Source organism: Peromyscus californicus, unplaced genomic scaffold (genome assembly GCF_007827085.1).
Source record: "Peromyscus californicus insignis strain IS unplaced genomic scaffold, ASM782708v3 Scaffold_18__1_contigs__length_77618521, whole genome shotgun sequence".
Lineage (NCBI taxonomy): Eukaryota > Metazoa > Chordata > Mammalia > Rodentia > Cricetidae > Peromyscus > Peromyscus californicus.
Window position 1 is genome coordinate 30713405 of NW_026294480.1, and position 20552 is coordinate 30733956.

The following is a 20552-nucleotide window of genomic DNA, read 5'->3' on the forward strand; positions in this document are numbered from 1 at the left end:
CATGGTTCTCCATGATCATCTGTCTCTTTTTCTTCACCCTTGATGTGATCCCCAATCCACTCTCCTCCCTCTGACCAATGATCTTCCTAGAATGCATAGCCCTCTCTTGCTTCAGACTTGCTGCCTTTTGGGTCAAGTTCAAACTCCTCACGTGGCGCCTGGGGTCCTGCACTACCCGGTCCTCCTGGCCCTGTGCTACTCTGACCCCCGCAACCCTGACTTCTTCCAGTTCCACAGTTGTTGCTCTTCCTTGGCCAGCTCTCCCACTCCCTATGTCCAGGGTGAGGTAAGAGACCTCCCCATCCTCAGGTACACTCATAGGAACCTGGGCATCCTCACCTGCTGTGATTCCAGCTACCCATGGACTTGGCCCATGTTACCCATTAGTATAAACCCACAGAAGGCAAGGACTGGGTCTTTCTTATAGCATTCAATACATCTCTTTAGTACAATAAGTAGATGCCTCATGTTTGTTAAGTGGTTTAATGACACTACTATTTGTGTTTCGTTTGTCATAAATATGTAATGTTTTAAAATATTGATTTACGTGTGTGAGTATCTGTGTCTGTGTGAGCATGTGTGACCCTGTGTGTGTGCACACACACCCCATGTATGGGGGAGGAGGGGCGAGAAGAGGCTGATGGATTCCCTGGAGGCATTTGTGAAATCCCTGGCTTATTACATGGGTGCTATGGTTTGAACTCTGGTCCTGATTATTCAGCAAGCACTCTTAACCACTGCGCCATCTTTCCAACTCCAAAAATAATACCTTGTGTTTCCTAAAGTGTTTTGATGCCCAATGATCTCAGACTTTGGCTTATTTCTGTTATCTTATGGTAACTTCACATATTTTTTATGGCTTATGTTGAAATTAGATAGTGTTATACATATCTTGCTACCTGGAACCAAGGGAGGACAGAGGTATTCCCCAAGAACTGGGAGGATAGGAAAACTTCTTTGCTATTTACATTTATTTGATCACAAGAACCCACCAGATGCATTCCCTTTGTCCTTTGTCTTGGAGAGGTTCTATCCATGCCATTCCCAAACAGAGCAGTAGGTACATATTGGAATACTGATAGTGTATTTAACGCTGAGCAAAGTCTAATTAAGGAGAATCCCAGCCCTCAGAATAGGCTAGACTGTTACCAACAACTCTGGAACATCATCTGTTTATAACACAGGGTTAGTTCTCACTCATGCACATGGCCACCAGTGACTCAATACAGCTTTTACTTAAGAGCCAGACTGAAGGAAGGAGAGGGCAGAAAGGGTACAGAGGTCCACTCCCAAGTTCTGAAATCTTCTGCCCAGAGAAGTTCATTGCTTTTCTGCTCCATGGTCTCACCTGAGCTCCACCATTGGGAGACAGTTTTCCTGAGGGTGGAGTATGAGCACTGCTCATCAGTGGACAGTGATGTAGTCTATGTTGTACCCAGAGTCCCCTAAAGACCACCAAGAGACCGAATCCTATGCAAAAGCAAAGCATCTTTTTACTACTATGGGTTAACTCAGGACTCTCCGTCACAGGGTTTTTAAAGCAAGAAGGGCTTGGGGTCTACAGAGTATGTTGGAACAGACTCAGGATTGGTTTATGTGAGTGGCAATCATGTTAGTAACTTTTAATTGGCTAAGGTTAGTTGGGGGTTACAGTTATCCATTTTTGGGCAGGCCTGGACAAGTCTCAAGCTTTGTCCTTGAGCTGCCATGGAGGCTGGCTGGCCTAGCACATATTGGTTGTCAGGGCTGGCTTGGTGGCCCAGGCTTTCACATCGACCCATGCATATAGCTCTAAGTTGATGAGGGGTCCCAGACAGTAAACAACTAGCTGAACCTTGAACGGTCAGAAATGGGAGCTTACATGCAGAAAGGGAGCTACTGCAAGGACTATGTCTTTTGTTCATGGCCCTCCCAGAAACTGCTTGCTCAAGTCTCAGGAAACTGAAACTGAGGCCTGATCTCTGAGAGAAGACTGAGCAGCCTGTAATGGCATCTGCTTGGTCCTTTCAGCCTATACATGCATTGGGATTCAGATATTATATTAGGATCCTATTTACACACAATGAAGCTGAGCCTCAAGTCCATATGTTCAGTTACCACACAAAACAATGTGAAGGTCCAGCCAGTGTGCAGCCAGGTTGCTGTGATGCTCTGGAGGATGTTGTCACCATCTATCCTAAAGTTAGTCTGGGACTTGCTATTTTTTTATGTCTTGGCAGGGGGGCTTCACCCAGATTAAGTGTAATACGGACATTTTTATTGGTGGAGTCCCAAACTACGATGATGTCAAGAAGAACTCGGGCATCCTCCATCCGTTTAGTGGGAGCATCCAGAAGGTACGGCTTTGCTTCCTCGTGCTTGATGTTATTCTTACTGTACACAGTGTTAAGTGTTATAATCAACGTTATCTGCTCTGCCTCAGGAAAATGGTTTCAGAAAATGCCGAAATGGTTACAATTTTACTTTTTAATGCTTACAGTCTAGTTTTCCACACACTTGTTCCTGGGTTTCTGTTCAGTACAGAGTGATTCTGTGAAGTCAAGGTGAATTTTTTTTTTTTTCCAGCAGAAATTCCCCAACTTTTCTAGGGTTATCAGGAGAGGTACCTGACACCAGGATGCCACAGATACTTGTGTGACCAGGAAAGGGGCAAGCAGAGGCAGGGAGCAAGCTCAGCTTAGGCTGCTCTCTGAGTCACTGTGGAGTTGGTTCCACGTAAGAGCCAGCTGTCATTGCCACCCACCCACCCACCCACCCACCCACCCACCTACGAGCGGTTGTTCCTCATCAATCACACAGTGGAGCTCTCGGGTTCCAGAGACATGCTCCAGAAGGGTGATTATAAAAAAAGTGCTTGGCCAGTGGAAGATGCTGAGCCCACTCCCACATATCTTCCTACTCCTTCTCTTGGGGTTGCCCAAGATCCCTCAGGTCATGAGAATGCGTTGGCTACGGAGGTGCAGACTGACTCAGAGCCCAGACTTGCAGGGTTGCCAGCACTGGAGAAGAGTGAGCTTGGACCCTTGCTCCGCCTCATCATGCTTCCCTTTAGTGATGACTTTAGTGATGACGGGTGGCATGGGGATCAAGGGAGGACCCATGACAAAGTATGAGAGTAAAAGACGAGAGAGTGGCCGCACTAGAAGGACGTCCTATCACAATTTGGGGAAGGCCCCTGGTGTGTGTGTGTGTTGGTTTAGGAAAAGTCCGGCCAACATCTGCTTGCTCCCACAAGCCTTTCTGTTGCTGAACTACAGTACCCTTGGCATCTCAGATCAGACCTTGGTTCCCCACAAGAGGTACTGGTCACATTCGCACAGGTTCGAGGTATGAAAAAGCTCACCCACACCGCCCTCCCTCTTCAAGCTTTGCCTCTGGCTCACAGGGCACACGGTCCCTCTCCCCTGCCCTCTAGAAAGGCTGTCCTTCCCTTTTGAGGCACTGGCTCTGCCATGGCCAGCAGGAGACAAGGGCCGGGCTTATATTGGCTGGAGCACATACTGCTGGATTTCATATTTTTCACATGCAGCATGAAGGAAGGAGCTTAGAGAAGGGTCAGGCTCCTCACCAGTGGATTCTCAGATTCAGGGCCTCGAGAGGTTTCCTCCTAACCTCGAAACACTCACCAAGGCTGAGGTACATCTTTGGAAATGGAGGTAGAGTCCCAGTAAGAAGCACCTCTGCTAACCTAACACCCCAGACAATGGGGGGATCCCCCAGGGTACTTCTGTGTCTCTCAGTTTGGCAAGGCTAGCAGCAGCAGCTCGATGGACATGGGCATTCTGCATGCTAGGTCAAGGGCTAAAGAGTTGGGAGAAGGTAAGGCACCCAGTCACATTTCCCAGTAATATATTACTTTGCCCAGAGCCGTCTGTCAGGAAAGAAGAAGCAGCAACGCTCCTTGCCTCAGGAAGTATATGCACAGTGGAGCAAAGGCAGAGCCTGAGCTTTGCTGCAGTTCTGTAGAGGGCACGGAGAGGGAGGAAACTCAGAAATGTTGAAGAAGAAAGACCAGGAGAGTGGGTGGGAGAGTCAGCAAGGCCGGGGTTCTGATGTCGGTGACATCCCACAGTATATGAAGGAAGTATACCAGGAAGCTGGCATAGAGGAATATGGGTGAGGGGTCACTTCCAGAAGCAGAAATCATTCAAAAACAGCTGCATCACCAAAGCCCACCCCAGCAGGGGTGACAGCTCACAAAAGCCAGAAACCTGGAGCACAGCACAGTCTACAGGTGGCTCAACATGTTGGAGTGTCCTTTCCCAGAGGTTCAGTTGGTCTGATCGTCTTCTGTGCAGTCTGTCTGGTCTCTGCCTCCTCCAGGTTATGGGCCCATCTCTGTTTCTTCCAGGCTGCCAGGCCCTGGGCAGCTCAGTCTGAGAGTCTTCGTGATAGCTTAGCTTGCCTGTCTCTCAGCAGGCTTTACTGTTCATGTACTCCCAGGAGAAAGGGCCCAAGTAAATCTGGTCAGTTTCAGGGAGTTCCTGGAGCTGTTTTGAGTTGTTTACTTCCTGTCTTATGGAGTGTCCCTGTGGGATGGAATGCTTAGGTTTTCAGAGGTAACTGATCACAACAGAGGGCCCTCCTCTGCAGCTTCCCCCCAAGTACCTTTCCGTTGCCCTTCATTTGAAGGACCACCAGACCAGCAGACAGATTTTCTTTTGTTGTTAACCTCCTTCATTATATGTAGCTCAGGTTGGTAAACTGCAAGTTTGTTTTCCCCAAGTCTTGAATTTCTTTGTGTTTCTCTATCCTTAGATCATCCTGAATGACCGGACCATCCACGTGAAACACGACTTTACATCTGGTGTGAATGTGGAGAATGCGGCCCACCCCTGTGTGGGGGACCCCTGTGCCCATGGGGGCAGCTGTCGGCCCAGGAAGGAGGGTTATGAGTGTGACTGTCCCTTGGGCTTCGAGGGTCTGAACTGCCAGAAAGGTATATTTGAGGTCTTGGCTTGGCTTCTTGGAGGGCATCGAGGCCACAAACTGATTTACGGGGACCACTAATTTTAATTTTTCTTCATAGTACTGAGACTTGAACCCAGAGCCTCACACACACTCGGCAAACACTCTGTCACTGAAATATATACCCAGCCCTTTCTGTAGTTTTTTTTTTTTTTTATTTTGAAAGAATAGCACACTAAGTGGCCCAGACTAGCCTTGAACTCATCTGTAGTCCAGATAGGCCTTGAATCTACAAACCTACTGCCTCAACCTCCCAAGATGCTGGCACTCCCAGGGATGGTGAGAGCAGTACTCTTAAGGGGAGAATTGGTATTACAGGTACAGCTATATTGGTCATTTTGATCAACAGCTTCAGTAATAGATCAGGTAGCCATTACATCGTGTAAGCTACTATAATTGCTGAAGAAGAATATGAACAATGCATTGGTTCTCCAAAGGAAAGTATGCACAACCATCTGTCCAGCGCTCTATTCCATGGGACTGAACCAGTCTGTGTCTCAAATGTTCTCATTCACCAGGAACTGCAGTACAGACTAAATGAGGCAACGTCTAGAAACATGTGGAAGGCTGCCTGCCGATGGCCACACTGATACTAGCCACTATTATTACCGATGAGAGAAATAAGCTCCTCTAGCAGGTGCTGTGGAAGTCCCCGTCTGAAAGGTCGGGTGGGCCCCAAACCACAGACTCTACTTGACTCTTCCTATACCTACTTCAGGGAAGCAGAAGCCATGGTCTGGACATCTAGCAGTGGCCTGTCTATGCCTGTCCATATACACCCATAGTCTAGACTACATCGACCATCTTATTTCTAACGTCTGAATGACCCGCCCGCCTTAGAGCTAGTTTTGGACTCAAGCAAGCAGGTCTGAAGGAAATTGATCAGTGAACTCGTGAAAGAACCCCTGATGGTTTTCTCGTGTTTCCACTTGTTACAGATGCCTGGTTTTTACCAAAAGAAGAACACTCTAAATTTTACAGGTAGATAGTTTGCACACGGGAGGGTAAAGGAATTCTTTACAGCAGCCATGGAAAATACGAAAGGTGTCAGTTTGCCAGTCAAACAGCTTAGTAGCATCCCTTACATTTAAAATGACTTCTGGAGTCTGACAGAGCATGACATCATACCTTTTTTTTTTAAAGCAAAGAAGAGTAACTGTTTATGAATCTCAGATGATTCTAATTCTAACAAGCGCATTGGTAAAGAGCTAATGGGTGATATTTGAAGGAGGGGCTACTTCAGAAGTGGCCTGTTCCTTTAGGAAATTGGGTGTGGAGTCAGGGGAAATGGCTCAGCTGATAAAGTACTTACTGTGTAAACACAGACACCTGAATTCAGCTCCCCAGCACCCATGTAAAAAGCCTGGGTGAAACGTGGGGACAGGAAAATACTGGGGCATGTCAACCAGCTAGTCTTGTGGAACTGGTAAGCTCCGGCCTCAGTGAGCGATCCTGTCTCAAAAATAATAAATAAATATAAATAAATAAATGTAGATAATAAATGGTGGAGAGTGACTGAGAAAGACATCTGATGTCAACCTCTGTCTTCCACACACAAGTACAGACATGTGTGCACATACCAGCATGAACTCATATATACATGTGCATATATATGTATGTGCACACACACAGAAAGGAACAAAATTTGAATTTGGAGCTCATCCTTCAGTGTTGGCCCTAAGTCTGGAGGGTCACAATAGACTCATCGAGCTTGCTTCTGACACTAATTGTCTCAATATAGGGTCTGGGTTATGTGAACACTTAGCTTTGAGGGTTAAAGAGAGAAGGAAAAGACAGGTTATGCCCTTGTTAGCCCTGTGTCCTGATACAGAACTTCGTCTGGCTCAGATATACCGTGCTCACATAGTGGCTCTGGGACTCTAGGCTCATGGCCAGTGAGAAACAGATCTCACCAGAATGGGAGGGCAGACCTCAGCAAGAGCCTGGGCTCCTATAAGATCTGAAGAAGTAGGCCGGGGCTCTTTACCAGCAAAGCAGGCTAGAGGCTGGTGAACCCTCAGCTGCCCTGCATGTGGCCCTAGCATCCCCTCCAGCTCTGAAGTGAAAATACTGCTTAGGAAATGGAGGCTTTGCAAATGCCAGGAAGGATGCTATATGGGAGGTCTTGCCTACATCCCATATCTCCTCTCCCATGACAATGACCTGGGAGGATTAAAGGGGCTCTGTGACAGTTTCTTCAGGTGGCAGTAGGCACGAAACTGTGAGTGGTGACCTCCACTGCTGCTGTGATATTGGGCATCTTCTCCATCGGAAGGGTTGGAAAGAAAGGGAAGAGAGATAGGCCGTGGCTATGTTCCTTAGCGAGGGAAGACACTGGAAGCTGGGGTAGAGCCAAAGCTGCAAAGAGCAAGAATGCTTGGAAACCATCTGCGGTTGTCAGGGAGAATCCTGTATCGTTTAGCAAGGTGCCTCTTCTGCATGCAACCGCTGGAGATTTTCCTACTTCATAACTGAACTAAACTCCAAAACGAGAACCTGTTCTAAACGTTCTCCACAGAAGTTTGACTGGTCTGGAGTTTTTGTTAGTGTTGCTTATGATTTTTTTTTTTTTTTAGACCTGGTCTTGCTGTGCAGCTCTGGCTGGCCCGGTACTCACTGAGCAGCCCATGATGACCTGTATCATTGCAGACACCCCTGCCTCAGCCTCCCGAGTGCTGTGATTACATGCATGTCCTCTGATTTTTATTATTCTTGATGTTATTTTAAGCAAGGAGTGGACTATTGCGTTAATACCCAGAACCAGACCTCACGTAAGCCACTCGAACAGCATTTTCTCCAGGAGGAAGGTGATTTTCTAGAGCGTTTCTCTGCTTTTGCTGTACTCCTCAGGGCTGTAGTCAGGACATCTGACACGTCTCATCATATGAAGATAGGGTGAGAAAAAGATTCCAAACCTGTGCGGGCCTGCAGACCACCATGGGGAGTACACACACACACACACACACACACACACACACACACACACACACACACACACACATGCACGCACGCACACTTTGTCCTCCCTGTGAGGTGGGAGAGAGCAGTAATACAGTAATAGTGCCCACATAGCCTCTGAGAGGATCCACAGGCCAAGGTTCCTCTGTCGCATCTGGAGCTGCACAGAATCAAGTCTCCCAGTGTCAACCTCAGACCCATAAAGCTAGTGGAGTGACAGGTCCTTCTCTACCTCAGCCATCACTTCAGGTGTCAACAAAACCATAAGGCTAGACTTCTTTGGTCACCTCACTGCTGATTTGAAGACTCTGAAATCTTCAGAAATTTCAGAAATCTTTCCCACCAAACTGTAGCACTTCATGCAATGCTACTATAGTGAGATTCCTTCTCATCTCAAGAGGGATGTCAGCAAGGCTAACCCCCAGAGCTGTTTCCATCATTGGACCTTTCTTCCCTTTTTTTCTGAATTCTCATCACACTTATCTACCTCGGTTCTCAGTCCCTCCAGGTTCCTGTGTCTAAATAAGTTGTCAATAATTTAGAGCTCAGCCTTTCAAACCGTGTGGAAAGGGTTTTAAGGTCTATTAATGACTGATTTTTTTTCATACAATTCTCCCTTTACAATCTCCCCAACACTTACAAACAGGTGCTTTCACATGAACAAGACAGGAGCTGGGATCTGTGGTCAGATAAACTTGGATAAATCTGAGTTAAACAGTTAACAGCTATTAACTCAACACACAGTTCCCGCCTCAAAAGGAATGAGAAATAGTTTATTTTGAAGCCAAATATGTGTGGCATTACTCGTGAATTCAGATTGCCAGGAACACACATTCAGACTGCCTCCAATACCCTGTGCCAATGTACTAATGGTGTTCCTGAGGTGTCAATAGTTATAGGGGGGAAATGGTGATAAGTCAAGGCCTAATTAAAATTCATTGGTGGGAATATCAGATAGGTGGGTTACAGGAAAGCAGGGAAGTTCATGTTATCGGTCTCAGATGTTGTCTGATGACATTCTGCTTTGTAAACGCATCCCAGGGTTTCATGTGATAGTCACGAAGACTTTACAATGGGCGGCAATTAAGGAGGCTAAAGATAGGACCAGATGATTTGGCTCTGGGTTTGCAACAGCTCAGTTGTCCACAGTCAGAAGTTCTGATCTGTCAATCAGCCTTGCAGAATTTTTTACATAGGTGTTCGGGGACGTGGATGGTGGTGGTGGTGTGGTGTTTGCTTGCTTTTTAAGGGAACTTCAATTCACACAGCTCTCTCTTCCGTGGGAGTTCTCAGAGCCTTTTCTGTATTTGAAGTGCCTTGGGGAGGGTGAACACAGGACACGGTTGTTTTTCTTGAGGTTCTCTTAACCCATAGCGAACAGGTCACTCCCCAAAAATAACTTGTTAGCTGTGATCCCTGTCCCGAGTATGGCTCTGACGCAGGTGGTGCAGAATCCGGCAGGCCACTAGGTGGGGCCATTTCTCCATAGCAAGTGGGCTGTTCATCATCCCACAAAGCCAACAACCTCGGAGGCAGGGCCTGGGCCTAAGGCATAACATTCCTGAGCAAGGCTAGGTCTTCAAAGATCCATCTTGCCTGAGCAATGCTGATTTAACACAAGATCAGCGCTTAGATATTTTATGCTGAACTTAGCAGATTCACATATTGCTAGAGCTGATTTGGGTGATTAAAAAAATATTTTTTTCTTTTCTTTTTTTTTTTCTTTTGGTTTCATTGTGTAAGAAAACTGCTTCAGTAGATATAAACCTCACTTTTTAAAGGCTACTCATAAGAACTTGCTACTAAAACACTCAAGTCATGCATACTGCTGGGAATTTATTTTCTTAGGATCATTAAACACTGGAAAAACAAGAGTGTTTGAGCTACACTGATCTTCAGTTAGTTTCAGGCCAATTTGGAGAGACAAAGGTTTTATTTGTTTCCATATATTTTGTAGATACTAAATTAGGTTGTATAGGCCTTATCCAAAGTGCTTGGAACCAAAAAAATTTCCAATTACAGACTTTTTTTAGAATTTGGAATATTTACATATACATGAAGTGATTGATATCTTGACGATGGGACCCAAATCTCAATATGAGATATTTGTGTTTCCAATAAATACCCTTTATGTAGAACCGAGAAGCAATTTCCTGCAGCATTGTTAGCGTGCCCACCTTTTGAGTGTGACCCATGCCATGGTCTCGAGTGTGGGACTTTCCAGGTGTTGGCATTTTAAAAAGCTTCAGAGTTTATGGGGATTGGATGTGCTCAGCCTGTACACCAAAGAATTATGTACCGAGTAAACTGCCCTAGAAGAGTGTATTCTGCCCTGACTGTCAATTGACCAGTCTGATTGTTCCCTGGCTCTGAGGTGTACCCAGAAGCAGTGCTCCCTACTAACCTCCTGGGTGTTGAGACCGTGAAACTACGACACCCTCATGGTCCTCTCTGTTTGACTTCACGTGAGTGTGTTGTAAGAGAGAGCTGTTCTTTCAACTCATTTTCAAAAACTATAAATCTTTCAAGAGGAGGATTCTCTTGGGAGTGGGGCATGGAACTTGCACGTGGAACGCTGTTCTTCATTGGCAGTTTTGGCACCACATGATGGCACGTGCTTTAGCATAGAGATATGAGGGGATGCCAAGACATTTTCATCATGCGCCAGGCCATTGCCACAAAAAAAAAAAAAAAAAAAACCAGAAAAGGCCAGGTCTAAAGGTTAGGTTAAAATATAAACTTGTTTATAATAAAACTTAACCCGTGAAAGTTGAGAAACGGGCTTGATGGTCACTCCGAGAGCTGGTGTTTTTGAATGGAACAGCTTTTTACCTGCATACCTGCATGCCCTGACTAAATTGAGGGCATCGCCATGGTATTTCATGGTGTGGTTTCTGGAGAATGCCTCGCTGTTAGTTAATCACAAGAAAGCTTAGTCTCCAGAATCCTGCAAAGGGCACCGGACAGACGTGTGGCTGGCTGGCTTATTGTTCCTTGATTACGTGCAGGCTGAAGCTAGAGAACAGTAACAAGCAGAGAGCCATTTTTTCCAGGTATAGTAGAAAGATGGGTTGACGGTGGAGTCGTGGGAGCTTATGATAAACGTATCGTATCCTTAGTTCTGCAATAAGCTCCAAGGGGGGGAAATAGCACCAGCCGTGCCCTGAAGAAACTTCCAGGGGCTCTTGCAGCAGCCCATCCTCCATTTGGGTCTGGATCAACAGGAGGGCTTTGTGACGCAGGCAGGTCTGGTTCCCAGTGATCCGTGCAGAGTACAATGTCTGAGTGCTGACTCTCCCTTTCTCTTTCATGCTGGCACCTGGCAGAGTGTGGGAACTACTGTCTCAATAGTAAGTACAGTAAGTCCTGGGAGAGACTGAACCACATGGGCTCCTGCCAGAGCCTGCCAGCTCTGGCCAGGCCATGAGCACAGCACAGCCAACGGCAGGCAGAAGGGCAGTGGGGTGAGTGGGAGTGGGCATCAGACACACCCACTAAGGTACCAAGGATCTACCTTCCAGAGTGGGCCACCCAGCTGGCTTTCTCTTAGCTGTGTCTCAGAGAGTGCTGAGCTGGGGGCGGGGAGGGTCTAGCTGGCAGGCAGCTAGACTTAGCCCCCACAGACAGATGCCTCCCAAGGCTCTGTTTGCAGAGCTGACTTGTGACAAACACATCATGACCATTTTAAGGGGTCCAAAGAACAGGATGTCTGTGGGTCACAGGCCCACAGACAGGGCCAACAACAGCAGCAGTGGAGCCCAGCTATACCTCTCCCCCTGGAGTGAGCAGAGCCCACTGGGGCCTTCTTGGTTATGTTTAGGCCAGGGTCAGACTCCTATGCCAGTCAGCTGGGCACTGGTCCTACGCCGGTCAGCTTGGGCACTCTCCTCCTACTTCCTTATCAGCACACAGTTCCTGAAATAAGGGTCTGGTGCCTCTTCCAAGAGCTCCCTCCCCTTCCTTTTCCCCGTCCTTCTCTTCTTCCTCTTCCTCCACTTTGCACCTCCCTCCTTAACCCATCACTGCTGCTCCAAGCCCTGGGAGCTCAATCCCTCTCTTTTCCGCTTCCCCGCTTTTGTTTTCCCGGTTCACGTCTCCCCTTTTCCTAGCCCAGTGCCTGTCTATCGACTAACCTTTCTCTCTTCATCACTGTTTTATGTTTAAAAGTCAAATGCAAACTCTCACCATTGTCCACGGCATCAAATGACACGTTTTCTTTCCTGGGTGTGGCGTTTTTATGCCATGTCTTCTTTGTATCAACCACACATCTCCTTGAAGCTATAATTGTTTCATCAGCCAATTAGTCTCTCCTTTTACACACTTTTTTTTTAAATTTTGGTTTTGGTTTTGGGTTTGGTTTGGTTTTTAGGATGTGAGATTCATTCCACCTTGGTCTCTTTAAGCTGTTACCGCTGTATCTTTCCAAAGAGGAAGGCGGTAGTATGGTTATTTCTCTAGCAGAAATCCCCTCTGTGACATCCCAGTTTGTGACACCACACACGCCTGTTCTTTTGATGTGTGTGCAAGGGTGATTCCTCTGGGAAACCAAGTGATGAGAAATTGGGAGGAAGGAAATTCATTTCTGAAATACTGGGAAGTAAGGGGTGGGCAGGAGCCAGAGGAGGCGAGCCACTCTGGTTCAGGGTCTGCTGCGATCTTAGCCGGGGAGCTTCTTTCTGTGGCTCATTTGCCTCATCCTGAAATGGAGATAGCCAGGCCTGCCCCACTTTTCATGCTTCTTCATGAGTTTGGGGCAAAGGCTTTGTAAGCGCGCACATGTCTGAGTGAAGAGTCCGAGCTCACACGCTGTGCTCCCCATTCTCTCCACATCAGAGCTGTAGGGGTTCAGCAGATGATCCCTAAATAAAGAACTCCTCTGGGTCTGTTTGGGGATGACTTTCTCTGCCTCCCTTGGCAACACTCTGGGGTTATCCCCAGCTGCTCTCCACATGGCTCAGGCTCTCCTCCAGCTTCCAAGAAGCACTGGGGACAGTTCAAGTTTCAGCACATTGCAAAGCCATCTCAGCAGTGCCAAGGCCAGTGACAGTGACCGCCAGCTCCCAGAGAAGGGAGAGAGGGGAGAAATCACTGCCAGGCCACCAGGCCAGGCTGCCACGAGCCAGGCTAGTACATGCACAGCCAAGAGGAAGGGGCTGACAAGTGGTCAAATGTCACATTCCATGCATAGCTTTCCTGCCATGTTACTGACATGTGTATGAGTGCAGAGGTCAAGAGGGCCCCGTGCTTCCTAACCTTCGTTTTCTGTTCTGTCTCAGCTATTACAGAAGCCATCGAGATCCCACAGTTTATCGGCCGCAGTTACCTGACATATGACAATCCAAACATCCTCAAGAGGTAATGGGCCAGCACAGCAGCTTGCTTATTCCCTGGATGTCAGTTTCTTATCATCACTTATTCTTATGTTCAGTGCCAGATAGTAATTCTCCCCATGGGCTGGGGAGGAGGGGGGCACAAGAAATAAACATAGAAACAAGAACAAAACAAAACAAATAAACTAAACTTGAAGGCGTTAGTCTTCCAAACAACCCAATTCATTATAAACACTCCAAACCTTTTCTGGTCAAAGGGCCTGGAAGAATGTGACTTGCCCCTGGGGTTTGCAGTGTTCCAGTTTGAGAGGCAGAAGGGATTGGATGCTCCTACAGCCGGAGTGTGATGACATACCCCCACACACACACATACACACACACACACACCCATGACCTTAGCAGGGCTGTTAGCTCCGGCTCTTCTGTGCCATAGCCTGCAGATCTGCCTGGAGTCATTTGGAGAAGGACTCAGCTGCTCCCAACTAGACAAATAGCTCCGAGCCATTGCATACCAGACCAGCACCCATGTCTTCATGAGCATAGGTCGACTATCCTCCTGTGGCTCTGCCTGCACTGTGGAGAGTGCTCAGTTCTCCTCATGTGGGCAGAAGAGCATGACACAGGGACAGAAGGCATGACACAAATGCCCAAGCGACAACTTTTGTTCCCTGGAGGCAGGGATGGGCTAGAATTTCAAGCAGCCTGTATATGTGGCAAGGAGTGAAGCTGCCTCTTAGAGAACCCTCTATGCAGCCTGTTGTTGTTGGCAACTTCAGTTCGTCCCTCGGTGTTCTGCCATTGATCATGTTCATCCACCATCAATCACCAGCAAAATGGTTCTAGAATTTTCCTTTCCCTTTAGGTTGGGCACGTAGTAACAGATGACAAATCTTTGATCTAAAGCCACCCTGCTTTAGGTCAGAATTTAGGGTTTTGAGAGAAGCAAAGTTGATTGGAAGATCATTTCCAGGGTCACTTGGGGTGACTGTGGGCCTATCAGAGTATTCTAGTGGTTCGAATATGGATGGCCACCATAGTCTCATATGTTTAAATGTTTGGTTCTCAGTTGATGGGCTATTTAGGAAGGATTGAGAGGCACGGTTTTGGGGGAGGAGGTAGACCCTGCTTCACTTCCCTAATCCCAGCTTCTGTTTGTTGCCTTGGTATGAGGATTTAAGTGAGATGCGTTCCCAGCCAAGGTCCACCTTCTTCCCTCTTCCCTTCCCTCCCGATGATAGGTCATTCAGTTGTCCCCCTCCTCCCCAAAGCAGAGTGTTAGGTAAGGAGTCCGAGTCATCAGCTTCTAGTGCTTAGCCAGATGTAGCACTACACAATATCACCACAGCCAGAGGCCACCGAGGGGAGCTAGCGCTGTGGAGGCAGCAAGAGATGGAGAAGCCTTAAATCAGAGCCTCTGTTGGAGTACACCTGCTGATGTGTGCAAGTAGGTACATGTACACCTGTGTGAAGGGATACAAATGGAAGTGTTCATGATCTATTTCAGTTTGATACCTTCAGAGGTTCAAGTAACATAAACAGCTTCAAATGTCCTAAACAGGAAGAGGATTTACTATAATATGTGCAGTCTTCAGCTGGGCTGATTAATCCAGAGGATCTGCTGTGTCATCAGAGACCCACGATCTCAGTTACATGTCTGCTGTGTCACTCCCAGTATATTCTAGCTGCTCACAGGACACTCAGTGGATGATGATCAAACTGGGCAATGTCCTATGGAAGTGTAAAGGACTCTCATTAAGGAGAAGGAAGCTTCCCCAGAGTTCTCCTGGTAAACTGGATAATAAGTTATATGTCTGCTTTTATTTCAAGCATTGATAAGAGCAACGGAATTGGCTTGATTGATTCACGCCAGTCCATATTGCCAAGGGAGGGAAGGAACATGGAATCAGAGACAGAGACTAGAAGGTTCCCGGGAAACTGTTTAGGGTTGAATTGCCTGTAGCTGGCCTAGCGGACCTCCCGTATAAGGAAGACGAGCTTGGTGCCTTCCTATCTAGACCAGGCCGTGGCAAGCCTAGACAGAAGTACCACCAGCATTCACTGTCGAATGCACTGTACAGCTCGGGAACTAGGTATGAGGGAGACGGAATGGTACCACAGATGGGAGAATGGAAAGAAAAACACGTCCTCCCCACTCTTCTTACCAGAATGGGTAAGGGAAAAATTGAACTATTCTGTGTCTCTTGTTCTAGTGTGTTGCACTATATGTATGTCCCATCTGCAGTGTGAAAGCCATGGAAGTGACACTGGCCAGCTTGGGAAGATCTGAACATCTAAACTCCAAGAGCCTTGGCTTTAGGTTCTAGTAGTGTCTTGCTGATGGCAATATTAACTTATATTTCCTTCTGCCTCACCTTTTACTGGAGACCCTCAGGCCACATCAATTAACTGCTGATAACTTTAGCCAGAAGGCTTTCTAAACTAGCCTTAGGAACAGACAGGCACACAGAAGCCCAGGAGCCTCTTCCCAGCCACGCATACAGCCCAGAAGCCATCCTGCTTGACCCCTACTCTGCTCATAGCTTCCTGTGCTTTCCTCAAAGATTCTGTCATGGCAACCTTCGAAGACCAACAGCCATTCCATCAAGTCCCCTCCTTTGAGACCAGGCGCCTTGTCCATCTGCCTCTCCAGAACGGCCCCAAGGGCAGTCATTGCTGCCCATGCTGGCCTTCCACTGCCATGATTAGAGCCCCAAGAAACTGCTGATTTGAGCCTTGTGGCGACTGGGAAGCCCGCTTTCTGCTGGGAAATGAGGGGCAGCTTCCCAAGAGCCATTGAGTAGCAGGGCAGGAAAGGAAAAAGTCTGGTGCATAAGGCCACCTGCCTGGGACTGTGACATTGGCCAATGTCTTACTCTGTAAGTGTCCCCTCGTAGGGGCAGACACTGCTGCTCATGGAGCATGCAGAACTTTTTATGAATGGTGCAACTAGGAGGGGTAATGCTCCTTCTGTTCGCCTGGTGCATGTAGCCGCAGAGAGGGAAGTGTATCTCCACATCTGGCTGCTCAGGGGAGGCGGGGTTGACTCAAAACAGATGTTGGTGGTTGATTTCATGGACTCCCCTGTGCATTTCCTCCAGGGTGTCTGGATCAAGATCAAATGCCTTCATGAGGTTTAAGACAACCGCCAAGGATGGCCTGTTGCTGTGGAGGGGGGACAGCCCCTTGAGACCCAACAGTGACTTCATTTCCCTGGGCCTTCGGGATGGAGCGCTGGTGTTCAGGTAACTTCCGCCCAAGCTCTGCCTTCAGCGGCACCTTGAAGTTTCTTCTCTGACAGTGCAGATTGTTCTGAAGAGTGAGGCAGGAGTGACCCCCAACACACTCTCCTGGAGGTGGCAGTCGCCGAAGGCACCAGCCTCATTTGAGTCTCCTATTTTTCCCCATCAGCGACATCTAGGCCTGTCAGGCAAATTCACACCACTTCCCAATTTTGCCAATTTATTCCAAGTTTTATCAGACTACTGTCGTACTTGTTCGTGTGTGTGTGTGTGTGTGTGTGTGTGTGTGTGTGTGTGTGTGTGTGTGTAGTCTCTTACTGGGTTCAGGCTGCCATGGCACATTGGAGTAGCTTCAAAGGGAACTGCTTGGCAAAGTCGCCATATTTACTGCCTGGCTGTCTGCGGACGGAGCAATTCTGTGCAGGCTGTTGTCCTGTGTCCCTGCTGTATGCTCCTCACGTGTGGACTAGAGGGCGTGGAAGTGACGCTGGCCAGCGTGGGAAGATCTGAAAATCGACTCCTCCGGGAACCTTGGCTTTAGTTCCATCTGCCTGACTGAGTTCCACAGCCTTAGGGCGCGTGCTGCTGTGAGGACAAGGAAATGCAGATTCCTGTCTCTACGGAGCAACCCAACACCTGGATCTCCATAAATACTTGAGCGGAACTCAGAAGGCCATCCCAGAAGCTCTGACTTCCTCTTTTAAGGATTCACTTCTTAAGTTATTTGTATTTGTGTGTGTGTGCTTGTCTGTGTGAATGGATGTTATTTTATTTTATTTTTGAAATAGGGTCTTACTACATGGTCTGGGCTGACCTGGAACTTTTCTATATCTATCAGGCTGGCCTTAAATTCACTGAGGGCTGCCTGTCTCTGCCTCCCTGGTGCTGGGATAAAAGTGTGGTGATATTGTGTTCCCCAATATATCATGCACCCTAATAAATTAATCTGGGGTCAGAGAACAGAACAGCCACTAGACAGACATAGAGGCCAGAAAATGGTAGCACACACACCTTTAATCCTAGCCTTCTGGAGGCAGAGATCCATTTGGATCTTTGTGAGTTCAAAGCCACACTGGAAACAGCCAGGCATGGTGACTCACTCCTTTAATCCCAGGAATTGACAGCAGGAAGCAGAAAGGTATATAAGGCGTGAGGACCAGGAACTAGAGTTAGTTAAGCTTTTAGGCTTCTAGCAGCAGTTCAGCTGAGATTCATTCTGGATAAGGACTCAGAGGCTTCCAGTCTAAGGAAACAAGATCAGCTGAGGAACTGTTGAGGTGAGGTGGCTGTGGCTTGTTCTGCTTCTCTGATCTTCCAGCATTCACCCCAATACCTAGCTCCAGGTTTGTTTTTATTAATAAGAACTTTTAAGATTCGTGCTACATAAAAGCATTTACCATGCCTGGCCGGCAGTTCTCACCTCTTTTAAGTTAGTTTATATGGCTCTCCAAGTTGTCAACTGGATGGTTACGCAGTAGCTAAAGAATCACTTGGACACTTTCTCCCCATCCTTCTCTTTTCTAGAATGAGTGAGAGCTCAGTTTCTAAAGGGCAGGGGCTATCTTGTTAAATATGAAAAACCAGGGCATCAAGACTGTGGAAGGTGCTTGCCACCAAGCAACAACCCCCTTGGGGAACTTGTTCAAAATGTCAATCTCCAGGCCCCAGCCTGACCTGGCTGCATTGTAACCAGGAGGTTCAGTTGCCTGCTGGGAGCCTCTGCTCTGGCTCTGGGTATTTTCCCCAGGGTGGGGGTTGTTTGTTAAGCTTTTACTCCCTTTGTCTTAGTACTCCCCCTCTCCAGTGAGAAACCCCAAGTGTATGGTAAATAATAAGAAATTAACAGGAAATGTAACAGAGAGAGAGAACTGACCTACAGACATGATAAAGACTGGATTCCAGGGCTTTGACCCGTCATGTGTGCTGTCCTGTGTGCTGGGGCTAGTGGAGGTCCTGCCGCCATCTAGATGAGGTTAACATGAAGCTGTTTAATTTGAAGAAAAGACATTTTGAAAGGAAATGTGACTCTAATGCCACACCTGCTCTGTGATTCAGCCCGGTGATGGGGGACATTGTAGTAGTACGTAGCTTAAGAGCAGATGTTGAAAAGCGAGGGGTCCCCCGCTCCTCTCCAACTGTGCCTGCTCCCCGACCTGTGACCCCATCACCATTCCCCACTCCTCATTGGCCCACAGGTCAGATGAGGGGGAGCTCTTCCCACCCTGTCGGCTGGCTGCTTCAAAGCCATTTCTTTGTGGTTTTCCTGTGGTTAACCTCACCCGGGCCTCAAGTACTTGATTGTACCCAGAAAAGGGAACTAAAACGGTAGCTAAGTGGAGGGTGGGGTGGCCCAGCTCCCCCTCCACTGCCAGCTGAATTCAATGCATGGAGACCTGAGAAAACTGGCCACCGGCTGTCACCAGCTCAGCTCTCACCCCAGGCTCTGGAAGCACCCCTGCCAGCCCCTTCTCACCCCTACCACCCTTCTAATAGCTTGCTCCAGCTTAGACGCACACCCTAGGTTCCCATTTCTTTCTTGAGTTGCTGCAGCTGTCTGGGGGATTTCTTGTGTTCTGTGTACACTTCCGGGGCCCAGGCGGGGCTACAATTGGCATCCACATCTGGAACCACCCATCGCTACTCACTGGGCACTTTCATCTGGGTGGTTATACAACTCTATCCATCCATCCAACACAGATGCAAGGGAAGTCTAGGCTGGGCTGGGAACAGGCAGGATTATGATAAAGGCAGGTGGTCTAAAACAAACCAGCACACACTGCAGAGCCTGTCCCAAAGGTAGATTCCTGGGCTTGCCCACCCCCAGGCTCTGATGGAGTTAGTGTGGGTGCGCACTGGGATCTTATTGGCATCGAGCACCCCCAAGTATTCTAGAAAGCATACCCTGAGAAACAGAGTTTGAAGGATCTTTGGGGTTCCACACACTTGATCCCCATGGCTGTGTGATCTCATGCAAGTCATTTACCTTCTCTTAGCCTCTGGCTCCTCTTCTGTGAAAGACAAAAAGGCTTGTTGGGAGGATTTTGTGAAAATGAAATGAAGTCATTTTTGTAGAGGCCCAAGTGCATGGTCAAACACAATCAGTTTTTAGTGATGACGAGAATGCAAATTCTTACCTTCATCGAGTGTTTCTGGGCTCTGCAAACTTCGGCCTCTATGAGATAACCTAGCAATGAAGCCTTATATAACAGCTCTGCAAAAATGTAGTCACTTACATATTGTAAGATCCGGACCTTACCAGGGAAGATGTGGCTGAACTCAACTCTAATCCCAGCTCTTCCAAGGTGGAGGCAAAGAGATCAGGAACTCAAGGCCATTTTCAGATTGATAATGAGTTCTGGGCTGTGTGAACTCCATGAGCCCTTGTTTCAAAAAAAAGAAAATAAACAAAAGTTTCTGGCCTCGAGGATGTTGCGTCAGTGAGGCCTAGCTAGAGTGTACACTATTCTCTAGGATGCACAAACCCACTCTCAAGCTTGCAATGTCTCTATCACAGATGGGAGAGAAATCCTGAGATAACAGGATGCACTCACTCTAACTTTCTACACTCACCCGAATTAAGGCCCTTTGCTCTCACTTATCCTGGGAATTCCTGCCAGAGAACTGGGGTGAGCAGGACAATGGAGCTCTCAACCCAACACCCTTAGTCCAGAAGTCGATTAGAGCTCACAGAAATCCAAGTGCTTCTCCGACATGAGCGTGACTTTCAGTGTTACCGCGGTTTGTTTCGTTCTAGTCTGTCATGTGTGGAACACAAAACCAGTCAGGAAGCTTTATAAATGTCACGAGATGCCCTTCCCAACTTATTTGGACCATGTAACACTTTCAGGCACCAGAGAAGAGCAAGAGGTCAGATATTAGTAAGGTACCCTGTACCATGGTTTGAAAGGGATGTTACCGAAAGCATCACCGCACGTGCGGGGCCTGAAGATGACCAAGTAGTTTTCAAAGGCCAGACTCAGAGTCACTTCTGGGTTGGCCATCTTGTTGGCTAGCCTGTCAGTCATTGGTGCATATCAAGTTAGGTGGCTTGGGAGAA

At 47.7% G+C, this 20552-nt stretch overlaps 1 protein-coding gene across 3 annotated transcripts in view; it reads left to right on the plus strand.

Annotated features, from left to right (window-relative positions):
* Window positions 1-20552, plus strand: part of Egflam (EGF like, fibronectin type III and laminin G domains) — a 175331-nt gene that overhangs the window by 146308 nt on the left and 8471 nt on the right. For 2 of the 3 annotated variants that reach the window (XM_052743187.1, XM_052743190.1), the window contains 5 exons: window positions 2220-2336; window positions 4759-4939; window positions 11253-11276; window positions 13203-13281; window positions 16355-16498. In XM_052743187.1, the coding sequence (XP_052599147.1) occupies window positions 2220-2336; window positions 4759-4939; window positions 11253-11276; window positions 13203-13281; window positions 16355-16498 (545 nt within the window). The remainder of the gene's footprint in view (window positions 1-2219; window positions 2337-4758; window positions 4940-11252; window positions 11277-13202; window positions 13282-16354; window positions 16499-20552) is intronic. The other variant, XM_052743188.1, reaches the window with a different exon arrangement.